The 17,262-nt window shown below is 33.6% G+C and overlaps 1 protein-coding gene across 10 annotated transcripts in view; it reads left to right on the top strand.

Moving 5' to 3' along the window:
- WDR20 (WD repeat domain 20) overlaps nucleotides 1-17,262 on the top strand; it is a 94,426-nt gene that overhangs the window by 67,425 nt on the left and 9,739 nt on the right. For 2 of the 10 annotated variants that reach the window (XM_074291215.1, XM_074291218.1), the window contains exons 3-4: nucleotides 1,026-2,306; nucleotides 5,126-5,553. The exons of 2 other annotated variants lie outside the window; for them this stretch is intronic. In XM_074291215.1, the coding sequence (XP_074147316.1) occupies nucleotides 1,026-2,306; nucleotides 5,126-5,194 (1,350 nt within the window). In that variant the 3' untranslated portion in view covers nucleotides 5,195-5,553. Of the gene's footprint in view, nucleotides 1-1,025; nucleotides 2,307-5,125; nucleotides 5,554-8,375; nucleotides 8,481-16,084; nucleotides 16,228-17,262 lie in introns of those variants that run through there. 6 more of the 10 variants (XR_012486593.1, XR_012486596.1, XR_012486595.1 and 3 more) reach the window with 6 other exon arrangements.

The raw sequence follows: 17,262 nt of genomic DNA, 5'->3' as shown, positions 1-17,262 counted from the left end.
TGAAATGAAAATGAGTGTTACTCTTAAAGTTTTTTTTTTTCCAGTTTTTAACATCCTTTGAGTCATTTTTATTCATGTCTAAGTTAATAGGTGGCCTAGTTTCCATATTTTAGATGGAATGTTTGAACATTGTAGTTCAATCCCAGTTTTGAAATTGTTTCTTAATTCTGAACCACCTGCTGGTAGACAACCTGCCATATAGATTGTAGCTTTTGTGAGACTTCATACAGTTATGTAATAGTGAATAATAAGTTTAAAAATCTGCATTACCGGCGTATTACTATTAGCAGCAGCTGCATCACAGCCCACTATTTAGTTTTAATTTCTAAAAAGAACTATTGAACAAGTTACTTCTTCATTTTAGTAAAAATATAGAGAAACATTTATTTAAAATAATTGAAAGAAAACTAAAGGATCAACTTTACTCCAGGGACACAAGATGACATTTGTGAAATTCCAATCAATTATGAGAATGTGTGACTTCAAAGTTGTTGAAGCCTGAACAAAACAGTTGACCATTGTCAATAGTGACTATTTGAGGATTGGGTAATATTCTGGGAAAAAGTATAAGAACACTGATAATTCTAAGTGATATCTTAAGATCTTATCATTTTAAGAACTTGTGGCACAAAAGATAATATTTTTAGTGGTTGCACTATTAAAGAAAAGGATAAATTTTGTAGTCAGTAAATAATGTCTGCATCATTCCTAAGGTTTTTGATGACAGGTTTGAACAATGGTTCCCTGTCATATGAGGCAAATAAGTAAAGATGTTATTAAATTGATTCTTTTTATATGTTCTTGATAGTAAAATATATATATATATGTATATATATATATACACATATATACAATAATGTCTAAATGAAGGATCTTAACCTAGGAAAAATGTTTTCCTAACTTGAAGAGGAAAACCAAGTCTCATGTAATTCAGAGCATCTTAAATGCATTTTCTTAATTGACAGTTTTGAAATGTAAAATTTCTTCATTTTGACAGCCATTTGTTTTCTGCTTTATTTTCACAGAGACTAATAGACAAATCCAGAGTAACCTGTGTAAAATGGGTGCCAGGTTCGGAAAACCTTTTCCTAGTAGCTCATTCCAGTGGTAATATGTACTTATATAATGTGGAACACACTTGTGGTACCACAGCTCCACACTACCAGCTACTTAAGCAAGGAGAAAGCTTTGCAGTCCACACTTGCAAGAGCAAGTCCACAAGAAACCCTCTCCTTAAGTGGACAGTGGGAGAAGGTTCCCTGAATGAGTTTGCTTTTTCCCCAGATGGGAAGTTCTTAGCATGTGTGAGCCAAGATGGCTTTCTCCGGGTATTTAACTTTGATTCAGTGGAGTTGCACGGTACAATGAAAAGCTACTTTGGAGGACTACTATGTGTTTGTTGGAGCCCAGATGGAAAATATATTGTAACAGGTGGAGAGGATGACTTGGTTACAGTTTGGTCTTTTGTGGACTGTCGAGTAATAGCTAGAGGCCATGGACATAAATCATGGGTCAGCGTTGTAGCATTTGATCCATATACCACTAGTGTAGAAGAAAGTGATCCAATGGAATTTAGTGGCAGTGATGAGGATTTTCAAGACCTCCTTCATTTTGGCAGAGATCGAGCAAATAGTACGCAATCTAGGTTATCAAAAAGGAACTCTACAGATAGTCGCCCAGTAAGCGTTACATATAGGTTTGGCTCAGTGGGCCAAGATACACAACTCTGTTTATGGGACCTTACAGAAGACATTCTTTTTCCCCACCAACCCCTCTCCAGAGCAAGGACACATACAAATGTCATGAATGCCACAAGTCCACCTGCAGGAAGTGGTGGAACCAACCCAGGAAGCAATGGAAACAGCATCACAATGCCTGGAAATTCTGTGCCCCCGCCTCTTCCACGGTCCAACAGCCTTCCACACTCTGCAGTCTCAAATGCCGGCAGTAAAAGCAGTGTCCTGGATGGTGCCATTGCTTCTGGTGTCAGCAAATTCGCAACTCTCTCACTACATGACCGGAAAGAAAGACACCATGACAAAGATCACAAGCGAAATCATAGTATGGGACATATATCTAGCAAGAGTAGTGACAAACTGAACCTAGTTACTAAAACCAAAACGGACCCAGCTAAAACTTTGGGAACTTCTCTGTGCCCCCGAATGGAAGATGTTCCCTTATTAGAGCCTCTTATCTGTAAAAAGATAGCACATGAAAGACTGACTGTATTAATTTTTCTTGAAGACTGTATAGTCACTGCTTGTCAGGAGGGATTTATTTGCACATGGGCAAGGCCTGGTAAAGTGGTAAGTTTTAATCCTTAATGCTGCATCAAGATCTAGACTTGAATAGGTAGTGATTTTTTTCCCCCTTGTGGGAGGGATGGGGTATAAAATGAATGTTGAATGACACTTCTTTATGCTTAATGTAAAGCTAAATGCATCAGAGCCATAATTTTGGATACTGCATGCCATGTAATTCCGAATCATTTGACATCTCACCATAGTACATTAAAAAAGGAAAATATATACAAATTACCAGCCAAGACAGTTATCCTTTTGGGAGTACATAGAGCCCTAAGGATCAGTTAGTGTTCCTATATTAGACTCTTGATTTTAGGAAAATCACAGCAATGTGGAAAAACAGTGATTTAAAAATGCTAAATTGAAAGTTTCTGCTTTGACTGAAGTAGTTTTGCTTAAACTCACTGACTACTAGGCTATTATGCACCTAATGAGAGAATGTGTGTTCATTTCAAAGTCACTAATTGTCATTTATAGTCAAATTTTTTTCAACTTGATCTTGAATGTGGTTTATGAATCTATCTAAAATTTAACTTTAGGAACAAAGCATTGAGCAGTGTTGATATTCTTTTTACATTGTTATGGCAATCCATCCAAAGACAAGAGCCTTAATTTTTAAAACCCATCTTAGTCATTTTATGACAGAATTAAAGTTGTTTAATAAACATCTTTTCAAAGAAGTGGTTTTGTAGCACTTTGCTTGAGATTCTGAAAAGAGTGGTGGTCTAAGTACATATCCTGTACTACTTAAAAGCCTGTAAGGTGAAAGGAATCATAGACTCAAAGAAGTCTGACAAGTCATCAAAAGTGCCTCTTTGTCATATATAAGCCAAGATAATTTGTACCCAATACTCTGCTCTTTTGGGGGGAGGGGGGATGGAACCTGAGGGAAAAGGGAGAAGCAAGTATTTTTGGTGAAACTCCAGCTTAGACTTAGAGGCCTCAGGCAAGCTTCTTAGTTTCTTTTTATAAAAAGTAATATATTCCCAAAGGCTTAAAAGTACAGATTGAATTTGTTTCGATTTTGTTTTTATACCCAAAGGAAACAGACAGAATTTGAGGTAATTTGTGGCTTCGGGTCTTTTTGTTTTTAAATTATGTTTTGTGATACCCAAATGAGTGTTATACACTGGTGAATAGTTTAGCTCTTGGAACTCTCATTTTGATATTGTTTCTAAATAAACAGAGAGCTACTACTTTGGAACTCGTGATCAATTGATGGGTATCAAGGAGGGGAGAGTTGCTAGGTAGAGTTTTCTAAAAAATTTTGATACTCAAGTCAATGGACTCGTGTTGCTTTAATCTACAGTATTTGGTTGTAATTCATAATTTATCTTATCACTTATTTAAAGCACTTCTCTTCTAATATTCAGAATGGTAAAATTGATTCTTTTGACTATATTTTGTCAAAATGACAACTTCCTGCTTGATAATTTTTATTCTTGGCATTAAGGTTTGTGGTTATATTATGGTCTACTTCATTAAATCTTCAGATAATCAGAACATGTATTAGTCCAAAGTTAAAATAAGTAAAAAATCTAATGATTTGTATCTCTTGATGAATGATTTAGTTAAAGGGTAACTGAATGATATGTTGTAGCCATTTACACTGGTGCTGCCTGCAACTCTTTAAAGAATTTGCTGGAATCAGGTTTCATCCAGGCCTAGTTTTCTGCACATATAATGGCTGGATCCATTAAATTTATATTTATGAAACTCCTTAATGAAAAGTCTGTTTCTATTACCTTGTAATAGAAATAAAAATATGTAATAAAAATAAAAGCAGTAAAAATCTTTTTTTTTTTTCTTTTTGTATTAAAGTCACAAAGCACTTTTCAGTTGTACTTTATTTTGTTACATATCCCAGAATATTTGTTCCTGGAAAAGGAGGAATGTTAGACAATGCCCTGTCTTACAAAATATGGTCCTTTGTTCCTAAATGTTAACTGATCCCTAGAGATAACTAAAGATAAACATTTTAGCAGACCTTTTCAACTTTAGATCAGTCTGAATTTGATTGTTAGAAAAGCAAATTAATAACCAACATCGTTTATGCAGTTTTGTGCATAGACATTTTTAGAAATCCTGTTTCAAATGCTTCTGAGACATTGAGTATGCAGTTTCAAAATTCAAGATTGAGTAATTGTCCACTGTGGAAAGTGGCTAAAGACAGGTAAGTCATATTCATACTGAAGTTATCCTGGTCTCTAAGATGCTAATATATTATTGCACATTAATATAAATATTGTGGGGTTTTTTTTAGTATAATTAGTATAATTTGGCTAGATTATACCTTCAAGTAGATTGACATTTAAACTTTTTTCCTCATTTCCTTCAAATGTAATTGAATTTCACTGTCAAATAGAATTTTTGTTGCTTGGAAATGAGGTTGTGAGAGCAGGGACAGAGGGCTTTTGCCAAGTATATAAGTAGAATGAATGAGCTGAGAATAAGAATTTTTGAATACATGAAAATATTTGGGGCCGAGTTTTACATTCCAGCAAATATATCCTTAAGATTCTGTATCCTGTGTGTATTTTGCCCCATTACTTCTCCATCCCCATTTCATCATATATACTTTCTTTTTACTTTAGTGAACTGGATTACAGTGAAGGAATAGGGATAGAGTGGACTCTACTATGCTTAGATCCAACCATCTCAGGAGTATAGACTCACAGTGGGTCATTCAGCAAGTATTTATTAAAACACTATGTACTTGTACTCAGCATTGGGGATACAAAGATAAGCAGACATAGTAGATGACATCATAGTCGTCCTCTGACGACTTATCCCTCTTGACTTGTTGCCCCTTTTTTTGACAGCCATCAAAATACTTCTCCTTCTCTAATCAGGAGGACAGAATGCAAGGTATTCTACTGGACCAGAACTAATGTGGCTCCACAAATTGCCCAGAAGACAGTGGGATGGGTGGATCTTTCTCCATTCTCAAACTGTTTGCAAAAGCACTAATATATCCTAAAACAGACAGGATGTTGCATAGCTCTCAGATCAGCCAATTTCAAACCTTTTTGTGAATTTTTTGTTATTTAAACGTTGAGCTTCAAATCTTGAGCTTCCATACTCAATAGTTTTCCAAAGACTTTGGGCTAGAACATCTCTTTTGATAGAAATTTGGAAATAAAAACACAACAGTTAACAGAGGAAGAACATAAATTGAAAAACATGTTCAGTTGGCTTTTTTTTTCTGATTAGATTATAAAGAGGCAATAAACCTAAATGAAATACTAAATTTAAGGTGGAGTGTGGCTTGTTTCCAACCTGATAAGTGTTTTAACTTTATGAGAAGTTTAAGAAAACCACAAATTGCTCATTAGAACTTTCAGCAGTCTCTGGCTAGTAATAATAATAATAAGGCATTTATTTCCCTTATCATGCCTTATCTTTTTTTGAGTCACTATTTCCATAGTCCAGTTTGATACTAATTTTTTCCATTCACATAGCCAAGACTGATTCTTGTGGATTGGGATTAAACCATTTTTGATTCTCATGTTGCACAGTGGGGATTTAGCATCTATCATCTTAACTCCAGTTTTTTTTTTTTTTTTTTTTTTGAGGGGGGGGGTTGGTTTTTTTTGAAAGCAAGTTTGTTTTTATTGCAATTTTACTACAACTGTTGGGAAGGTGTTTTCGGTTTTTTTTTTTTTTTTCCAGTGTTTTCAGTATATTACATCTTATACTTTTTGAAGGAGAGAAATTTATGTAAATACTGCCCCTTGAAGCTTCTGGCTGGGCCTAAAAGAATGATGAAAAAAAAAATGGACAGGAGGAAACTATAGCAAAAATTTCCCATATTTTTCACTTTAGACTAAAACTAAAATAGCTTTGATGGGGGGAGGAGAAAACCAGAACTTTAAACTTTCATTTATCTGTGAGTATACTGACAGACACGTGTATCCACAATTCATACTTGGAAAATGTTTAAAATTCATTTTATATCATCTCACAGAAAATACCTTAGGGAGTAATTCACTCACTTGACTCTGCATATGTAATAGATCCTGAAATTTTCTTCTCAAATTTGTATTTATTTATTTATTTGAAGTTTTTTTCTGCTCACAACTTCCTGAAACCTCTTGACTAAAGAAAAGTACTCTTGGTTTCCATGCTGGGACAAGCTTCAAGTTATCACTTAGAAAAATGTCAAAGGACTAAGGCAGGGTGGCAATCTGTATAAATAAACTTTCAGAACTCTGTAAATGAAACTTGATAGTTGATTGTCCAGGGGATAATATAACCACCTTTTAACAAGGTTTTCAGATTCAAGAGGTGTGTGCTACAATATGTTTTAGTATAATAATTTTTGCTCAGTATTTAAACCATATTCAATACCTCATGCTATATAAGTATTGGTGAATGGGAAGAGCAGTTTGCCTATGTTTCCATTGTAAAAGGGCATTTCTCTCTGACAGGTGATATTTTCGGTACTGGGTAATTTCAGATTCTTAGTAGTCATTTTTATTTCCCAACATAAGATTTTCTGTATCAGCCTCAGGCATAGTACAATTAAAATGAATCATTTGTCATATGATCTGAGTGACAAAAGCAAAAGTTGACATTTCTGCAGTCTTGTGTACATAATTGGGGGAGGGGAAGAAAGCCAATGCCTTCCTTAAACCCTTCATATCATCCTAAGTCAGGACTAATAATGATTATTTGTGACAGCAAAATGCTTACTGCTTCAATTAACAAAGCCAAAAATACAGCATGACCTTGTGGTATAATAAAGGATGATTGAGGGCTAATAACCTCACTGACTCATCAATTATAAAATTTCCCCCTATATTCAACTATGACCTTTGGAACTTGGTTATCTATTTTAAAAATATATGCCCCTGCCATATAAGAGAAAGCTATTAATATATTTCATTCATTAATGCATATGTTATATGAAATATCCAGATCACTAAATTGCTGTCTTGCAACCTGAATGTGAATCTAATATACAAGAATTTTTTTTTTTTTTAATTTCTGTATTCTTGGGTTTGTTCAGGACTGCTAATGGTGATACTGTACAAAATCTGTATTATTTACCTTTAATGAAAATCATTAGTAAAATCAGATGTATTTTCTTTTTTTACATTTTCATCTAATTTCTTGAAAACTTGAATAAATTTCATAACAAGCCTTTCTAACAAAATATTGGTAAATTAAATTCTTAACTGTTGCAATACTAATGAAGCTTTAATATCAGTATTGTTGGGATTTTTTAGTTTTGAAAAAGTTTGTTTCACACAGCTGTTTTTTAGCTGTTACGTGGTCTTTATTACAGCTAAAGAACCTTACAAATATTTGATAATTGCAAAATACTATTGGGGTTGTCCACTGTATGATGACATTAAATAAAATGTATGAATGAATTATAAATGTAGATAATTATTTTCAAGTCATTTTTCTACTTGAGCTTGAAAATCTGAGTAAATCTCCCCAATTTTTTTTTATTTTAGATAAAATCAAAATTAAGACCTTTATCAGTTGAACAGAAAAAAAAAAAAAGCTATAAGCATTGGTTGTTACCTAGTTTGTGATTCAAAATTTTAAATAGATTTGCTTTAAAAAAAACCTTGCCCAAATTATATAAAAAATAATTTTCTGTGTTTCAGTGCAAAATCAAATACAGAGAAAGCTCTGTTGATTTTTTTTTTCAGTTGTGTTAGTTATATAAAGTTCCTGAATTAATCTTGCTTTCTAAGTTTAGTGATAACAGATTTTGTTGAAATCTGATTTTACAAATCCAGACATGGATAGTTGGATTCTCTTCAGCGAATCAAAAGCTGAAATCAAGACAATTTTATGTTTTTTTTCCTTTACTCTACAGGAGCTCTTTTCCTATGAGGATTTCCTTCTATCTTCTTTCTCATAGCCTTGAACTAATTTTTGCTTGACATCTTTTTCAAAATATACAAGTAGTTGCCTCCTTGAAAATCTAGAAAACATTTCCATTTTAGAAACTGATATATAAATGAGAAAATGCCCATTTTCATGGATTTAATAAGCTATAGACAATTATTTCTGTTATCTTGCTATGAAATGTTATCCACTCACTCTCAACAGACATAATTGAACTGGGCAGCACCCTGGGACCTCCATCCCTGAATGCTTCAATGCAGGAATTCCAAGCCTACACTCACACAAGTCACCATCAGAGGTACCACTGAGGTAAGGGAAGGCTAGCATGGAGAGAATAACCTTTCATGAAAATGAAATGCCCACTTTACATTCATGATTCAATTTCATAATTTCTAATGATATTGGGCCCAAACTTGGAAGTTGTTATAACTCTCTTCTATTTGTCTCAAGTCCCAAGTTAAGCCAAAACCCAAATTTGTCCTATTTTGAGAAGTGAAATGTTTGTTCTTGTGGTTTAAAACAATAGCATTTACCAGAAACTGTATGTGGCCCAGTTTCTATTGTGGCCTATATCATACCAGAAAGGTATTGTCAGGTACACTGCTTCTACGCTTAGGCCTTAACCAATCTATAATTACTATACATAGGTACAGAACTATAAGTATGGTTCCCTGATCAGTCAAGCACAGATATTCAAGTTCCCATATCTTATTTTCTTTCCATCATTTCAGTTACTGATGACCAACCATGTTTTTAGCTGGCATAGTGGTTTTGAACATCTATCCTCCCTCCCAAATAGCCCTTAATTGCCGTAAAAACTCAAAAGTAGTTTAAGGATCTCTAATTTTACTGGTTTGGTTCTTTTCACCAGCATGTCCCAGATGTTGAGTATCTTTTTATTGGATCTTTAAAAACTGGTATGGCCAAAAGAATCACCACCGGGGACATTCTCAACTCAGCTGTTCCTCAGTAAATGCAGTTCACTACTAGACTTTAAAGCTTTCCTAATTTAGGACCCGAATTCCACTGCTGTAATCTTTGAAAATATAGCATCACTCTGGTAGGACTGTGGTAGCCTGAAGAAAACTACTTTGGAAATCTAAGATACTATCTTGAAATTGTTTAAAAAGATTTTATGATATGAGAGGTGACAGTTCACATCTAAACCAGCAGGTGAAGAATTTTTTTAACCTTAGTAGTTTACAGCAATGAAGGTTTGTTAAAATTAAAAATTTTTGCAAAAAGGGGTTGGCAACTTTTTCTTTTCAGGGGTAAGCTTTGGGTAGTACTAAGTTATAAATTTCAAAACTACTTCTTTAGCCTTCCAGTATTGCTAACTAGCTTATCTTTGCTTAAAAAGTTTGAATCTGAGCAAACATTTAATTGCCTCAATGTTTCATTTGAAAACACAAAAATTTCTGATAATATACTGAATTTGAGTAGGCCCTACTAGACAATAGGATTAGGTTAGGTGTGTGAAAGGCAAGGTGAGAAAATGGGAATAGCACTGATCCTGGAATCAGAAGATCTGGATTTGAGTCTCAACTCTGCCATTCGGTAGCTTTGTAAATATTACTTTATTAAACTTCAGTTTTCTCTTCTATAAAAATATAGGCTAATGTGGGGGGGGAGCACTTTTAGAAAATTAGGAGCCCAAAAGTAATTATGTGTGGCCTTGTTAGCATTCAAAGAACCCTAAATTTCTATATCATCCTTTTGCCAAGTGTTTCGGGTTTTCTATCTATAAACTTTTTGAAATGGTGAGCTACATAATTTAGTAGCGCTAAAATTTCTCATTTGCTGTTTTGGAGGAGAATTCAGCCTTCCATGTTCAGTTTAGTTTATTAGATAACATGAACACAAAAAATAAGCTGAATATGGCCCTTACCTTCAGGAACCTAAAATCTAGAAGGCAGGAGTAAATCATATTCACAAATTAAAACACATTCACTATTATCAGGTAATAATTATAACCTTATTAAAAATAAGGGTCATAAGAGATAAAACATGCTACAATCAGTAATAAAAATAGGATAAGTTGGAGAAAGATAGCCTAACCTAAGTAATTTGGATTTTATTCACTGGCTATGGGCGAACTTTTTTTTTTTTTTTTTTTTTTTTAATACTCTAGATACTAATCAGCTTCATGAAGTCTTACCTTGATTACTTTATCCTCAGTCACACTATTCTGTGTATCATACATATATGCATGTTGCATGTGTATTTTATAGCTAATATATACTTTTATAGAAACCTTTCTCCTCCATTACAGTATAAGCTTAACAAGAACTGTTGTTTTTCATTTTTGTCTACAAAAGACTACTTTGCATGTGATCGTTTCATTACAAACATACTGAATTGAGAGAAGTGTGATCACTATTTTAATATTCAAAAGAATCTAGGATTTCTTGTTATGACTTGTCAAAAATTCTTACAATTTAAAAAAATATAAAGTAACTGTGTAAAAGGGTTATCTTTTTGTGCTTAAATGTAAGATTTTGATTTTCCAAATGGCATGTTTTATCAAATTTTGTATCATTTGTTCTAATCTAAATGTGAACAAATAGAGCATTTACCCAAATTGCCAAACCTGGATTCTGGTTCAGTCAAATCACTTTCCCTCGTTGGATTCCAGTTTTCCCATCCATAAAGTGAGGTCATAGGACTTAGGTAATACCTAAGGGTCTTAGATTTAAATGTTTAGGATGCTGAGAGTCTTAGAGCACCAAGGCATCCCTCATTTCTGAACAGAAGCATCCATCTGCCAATGTAGTTCAAATTCAATTAACCAAAACTCAAGAGTTCTTAGTCTACTTTTAGATAACAAAATGAGCATATATTTGTTATAAATATATTTATATACTATATAAGTACTTACAAGTAGAATAGTTGTCCTCAAAGGACATGGCACAAGTTCTGCTTAATTGTGTAGTTTAACTGCTCCTGCCATAATCCTCAGTCCCCAACCTTAGCCCTACACAGCTGCTCTTTCCAGCTTGTGAAAGAAAGTACCAAGCCACTGCCTACATTTTTAGTCCTGGGAAGTTCCAAGAGGAGGTTTGAGGGGGTGAGGAAGGAGAAAAGCAGAAGAATCCCAAGATCCAGATAGTGATTCCCACTGACTAGCACCTTTTTTTTTTTTCTTTTTTTTTTTTTTTTTTTTTTGGCAAACTGAAAACATTAAATGTGCCACAGTAGTTTAGAATGATGGTCTTGAAATCCTGCAAGATCCTTAATATACAAGAAACATAGCACCAGAGTTCCACAGGGATAAATAATATAGCATAATGATCATTGAGCAATGAGTTATGATTTTTTTGTTATTAATACATTTTAGGACACCATATGCATGTGTCATTTGGGTCTCATGTTTCTAATCCCAAAATGAGGATGCAGGACTGTGGTCTTAGTATTATTTTTTTTTACTAAATCAAGTATGACTTTAAAAGATTTTCAACAAGGAAATTTTCTGCTTAACCTTCAATAAATGAGAACATCTCATTGCATTTTGATTTGAGATTTTACTGTATTATCTTAATTTATGTAAATTAGTAAAATTAATAGATCACTTTAGTATTTTTAAAGATTGAGATTTTATTTTTAATAGCTTTTAGTTTTCAACATCCCTGCAAAACCTTATATTCTAAACTTTTCTCCCTCCCTTCCTCTCAACCCTTCCCCTAGACAGTAAGCAGTCCAATTAAATCCAGTTAAATGTGTGCAATTCTAAACATATTTCCACACTTATCGTGTGATTTATTTTTAAATGAAATTTTTTGAATGACTCAAAACCTCTCTCAAGATATATATAATTCATTATTAAGCTGTACTCATTACTTTGATGTTTACAGGGAGGAAAATTATTGAATAGAAAGGGCCTCAATCATAGAATATTAGAATTGGGAGAAACTTACTAGAACTTGGAGACATAAAAACCATCACACCTGATATACAGATGCAGAAACTGAGGTCTACAGGGCTATTACTAACTTAGTACAAGGACAAATTGTCAGCTAAAAAATGAAGCAATATACATAAAGTCAAGTTGCCCTCCAATCCTGCCCTTAATTCTATCTTATATAATTTTCAAGTACCAAATTCTCATGTATTATTTAGCTAATAATTAGTTAACATAGCTAAGTGTGCCTCAGAGTCAAGCCTCTCTATTTTCACACACTGCAGAGTTAACTAAAACTAATCTCAAGGACCTTTCTCCATTAAACTTACATATACATAAGAATATATAATATATACATATATATACTTGTGTATGTTATAGGGTTACTTGACAAAGGTTAGGGAGGCAGAGTCATTCCCTGGATCATTTCCAGGATCTAGGTCCAAAACAAGGTATTCTTTGTAGTATCTATGTGTTTCACATGTAATAGATATATTTAATTTTAATTTTAAAGTTCTGTACTTTGTTTAAATTTTTCCTTTCTGCTTATCAGCTATTTTTAACCAATTCAATTTTCTTAAGCTTTAACTAACTTGCTGCAGTTCATTATTAATCAACAAGTATTAAGAGTCATCTGTGTTCCAAGCACTGCCCTAAGTGCTGGAGATACAAATACGAAAGAGTTCCAGGCCCACAAGAACTTGAATTTTGAAGCTTAAAGAAGGGGAAGTGACTTGCTCAGGAAATAGAAACTTGGACGTCTAATTCTGAGGACACAATGCTTCTCTCCATGTGCATGCTATAGATCAGTGACATTCAGTGACATTCATTCTTGTCCATATAGAGCCTAACCTGCTTTATTTACAATTCCCTAAGTTTTGAGCTTAAATTTCATTATCTTTGAGGAATCTATATGACATAACTGATATTTGCCATGAAAATTACTTTAAGCGTGCTTACCATAAGTTGAAATGTATGCTTGAGACAAATGATAGATTGATATATTTTATCACTTTTTCCTACCTGTCTTTTGGGGGAAATGTAATCTTGATAATCCATCTTCAGCTTTATCATTGATTTTCACCTTGAAATCAATCATGTTGGGGATTCAGTTTCAACTTAAATGTCTTCATTTTTGTTTTGTTTTGTTTTCAGCTGACACATTAAAATCCATTCATCATATTACTATAATTTTGTCATTTTGAATTTCTGCTGTTTTAGTCATTAGGATTAGTTATCACAAATAGTACTGGTGGTTTTATCATTTCTCTATGTACTTTCTTTTCAATTTAGAATGTATGTATGCATAGACACACTTATGTTTTGCATAAATTGCTGTATCACATAAAGAAAAGTGACTTTAAACTTTATAGAATCTTTTGAAGAGAACCTCAAAAGTCAACCTGAACCAATAACTTGAGCTTGCTTATATTTTGAAAACTTTCAGTAAACAGATACTCTTTGAAACATCACAGGTTTTGCCATTTCATACATATCCCAAAAAATAATTAAAGCAACAATCGTGTGAGAATTTATTTTCAAGTCTGTCTTCATGTCTTACCTTTCTGAACCCATTTCTGCATTCATTAAATAAAAAAACTAAAATTTGTACCATTTATCTCATGATGAAGATTACAATGAAATTATGGTTGTATAGGGCTCTTTATAACCATAAAACATGAAAATGGCAGTTATTGGTCTTAAGCCCATGTTAACTTGAAATATGGCATGATATGAATAGTTGGCATAGGAGCCAATTAAACCAGGAAGACCTTGATTCAAATTCCCTTCTGGGACCATAGCTGTGTGACTCTGAATAACTCACTTAACATCTCTTAAGGTTTGAGTAATCTCAATCTGAAAGGGTTGAAATCAGTGCCCTCTAAAGCCCTTCCCAACTCTAAATCTATAAATTTGTGACCAGGGTTTAAGCCTTGCCTCTGAAATAGTACAACTCTTGAATTCTAATTTATAGACAAGTTACTGTTGTGGATCTGCATTCAAAGTTTCTTCAAAGTTCCACATACAAAATCCTAGATCTGAGCCAAAACTAAATAATAAAAATATTTTATTAAATTCTTCATGCTAAAATAGAATAGGTATTTTTTATTTTTATTTTCAATTTTTCAGATATCCAGGATCTTATTTGGAGTTTAGGGGATTTTTCTCTTAACATCTAAAATTTCAAATGTAAGTTTATTGGTATTTTGTTTCTCTTTGCCTGCTCTCCAGTAGAATCCTTTTGTAATCTTTTCTACCTGTAAGGGAAAAAAATTACCAATTGATAACCTATACCTGTAAATTACAAATTAATTAAATCTTTTTTTACACACATTAAGCTCACTCCCTAGCCTTTTATATTAAAAGTAAGTGCAATTTAAGATTACATTAAATGCAGATGAAAAATATATAGGTACATCCTAAAAATTAAACACATTGTCATTGTTTTGACAGATTAATCAACAAATTGTTTAACCTCTGGACCTCAGTAAAGTCAGATTTTAGATTCCCTAGCTCTGCCTAAGATGGAAAATAAAGGGCTGGAGTCAGAGACCGAGGTCAAATCCTGGGTTAGACCCTTGTAGCTATGTCAACCTTGGCCTTTATAATCCTAATCTATAAAATAACACAGACCTCACTAAATTGTTGTGAAGATCAAATGACTGATTATATGTAATGACTGATTATATATAAATTATTCTGCAAAGCTATATTGATTAGTGCTCATCATCACCACCACTACCATCACCACTACCTCTGGAATAACTTTTGTAACTCATTTCTGTAGTACTTTGCTCAGAACAACTCTTGTGAAGTCAGATGTGAAACTATATGATCTCTATGTTACAGTGATAGGCTAAGAAAGATTACATGATATGTTCTTGAGGTACACAAATAATGGAGGTAGAATTTAAACCCAGGTCTCATTCTTAAATTTCAGGGAGGGAATAATGCAGCTTATGCAGCCACGGACCAAGCCCTTGGGTGTCCATCTGTCCCTCAGTAAAACAGTAATTTTTCTCTCAGAGCAGTAAGGATAAGTGACAAAGTATGCAAAGTATTCTAGTTTCTTACATGGAAGGTGCTAATGCATTGAAGGTGTATATAAAACAGTTCCAAGCAGGGAAGAAGCTGGGTGTGGCAATACCTTTTTCCTAAGACTACCGTTGGGCCCTAGTGGAGAATGTTAACACAATGGTATTTTTTTAATGTTGGGTAGGCAGGTAGGTGGAACCTTTCTTTCTGAAGAAACAGACTTCATTTGCTTTGGAGAAGAGATAATGAGGAAGTAGGTAGATCAAGTATAAGTACAACTTAAACACAGTTTGAGGAGGGAGGGTAAGAGCAGAAAGTCTATATATCACAATGGCTCACTTTTCCATCAGAAGAGTCAATTATGTTTTGAAAGTTTGCTCATTTTTATTTCAGGAATGAGACTTAATTTTTTTATACAGGAGATAGGTAAACCAAGAAACTTACATGTTATGTTATTCCATTAAGGTATTCCTTATTCCACAGGCATCTTCTTGTAGGATTTCTTAATCAGATATTTCTTTTGGAGCATGTCTGAGGCTATTTTGTTTGTGCAAAACATGCAATTCTCTGATTCGATTGCATTGAATACTTAAAATGATTTTTCCACAGGCTTCTAATTTGACTAAAATGACTATAAGATCACTTCCAATTCTGAGATTCATATGGGAGATTTGTGTGTGTGTGTGTGTGTGTGTGTGTGTGTGTGTGTGTGTGTGTGTGTATAAACAGGAAATTCAGAAAATTTAGTTTTCTGCATCACTTCTAGAAGCCAACCAAATATTTTCTAGACTTGTTGGGGAACTAGAAAATGCAATTTTCTTTATCCACCTATCCTGATAGATTTCATCACATCTGACTTGGTGGATCTGAGTTAGTAGTAAAGAGTTTAGTTGGGCTAGGTTTTGAGACTCATTACCACCAATCCAGAAACGTGTTCTTTTGGTTTAGAAGTCAGAACAGGGTTCTTTCCTTTTCTCAGTAGTGGTTCCTGGGTTCTTGGATCTGAGAGGAAAAGAGCTCCTATAGATTCTGAAGAGGTGTCAAATTCTACATTCCAATTGGTATTTGCTTCCTGGTCTTGTCTAGATTAAAGGATCTAAGTTACAGGAACCTAACTTTAAGGTAAGAAATAATCTGTACATAAAATTACTTAACTAGTAGCATAACTATAGTCCCACTGGTTACCTAGAACAAAGTGCATGTAACTTTGTCAATAAATGTTGAACAGGTTTAGATAACCATTTTACTTGCTACAAATCCCAAATGTGAAAAATAAGTACTATATCTGGCACACTTTTTAGTCTTAGCTTGTAAACAATTCTTGAACTTTTCAGGCTGGCTTTAAAAATAATTTGAGTTTATGTGCCTACAATGGAAAATTCAGAATTTGGTATTATGCTCTTGTAAAAGTAAATCATTCTATTCAGTGAATGTAGAATTAAGATCTAACTGTACATATTCCTGAATATTGTAGTAGCTATTTATTTTGGAAAAGATTAAACATGCTTAAGTTTATATAAGATGGTATCCACTTGAAGTTAAAGAAATCCAATATATATTGAGTCTCATTTTCTTTCTGCCACAAAGTAACATGATTTATGTTGAACCTTTTAGAGCAACACACTGCTGCTGGGATGCAGGAGTTTCAGACATCCTGTTAGTATTATTCCAAAAATCCCACACTTTATTCTAAAACTTTAATGCTCTTAATGTTTTAGTGGTTGGCAGTGGCTTTTGAACTCAGTGTCCAATTTTTATATTCACTAAAGCCTCATTCTACCCAGGAACAACCACTGATTATTCTTCTGTAATTCAACAAATCCTTTTCTCTGCCTCTTCCCCCCCTCCATCTCCTCAACTCCCAAATCCACATAATTATTTGCTACATACTGAAACATAGTTAAATGGTATTCTTCCTTTTATGATAGTTTAAAAGTTAAGATGAAAACATGTCTGAGATTGCCTCTATTTCACATTACCCCATTCAGTTGTGCAGGTCATTTATGAACTATAACTCTCAAATATGTCTCACCTCACTCACTGGATAGTGTATTACTAGTGAAGAGGAAATAAATGGCTTATTTTGGGAGGACAAAAGCATTACAAATAGTCCTATTAGTAGGACATATCTCTTTCATGGGTCTTATTCTAACTTCC

Source organism: Sminthopsis crassicaudata, chromosome 2 (genome assembly GCF_048593235.1).
Source record: "Sminthopsis crassicaudata isolate SCR6 chromosome 2, ASM4859323v1, whole genome shotgun sequence".
In the NCBI taxonomy this organism is placed as follows: domain Eukaryota; kingdom Metazoa; phylum Chordata; class Mammalia; order Dasyuromorphia; family Dasyuridae; genus Sminthopsis; species Sminthopsis crassicaudata.
This window is presented reverse-complemented; position numbering and strand designations above follow the sequence as displayed.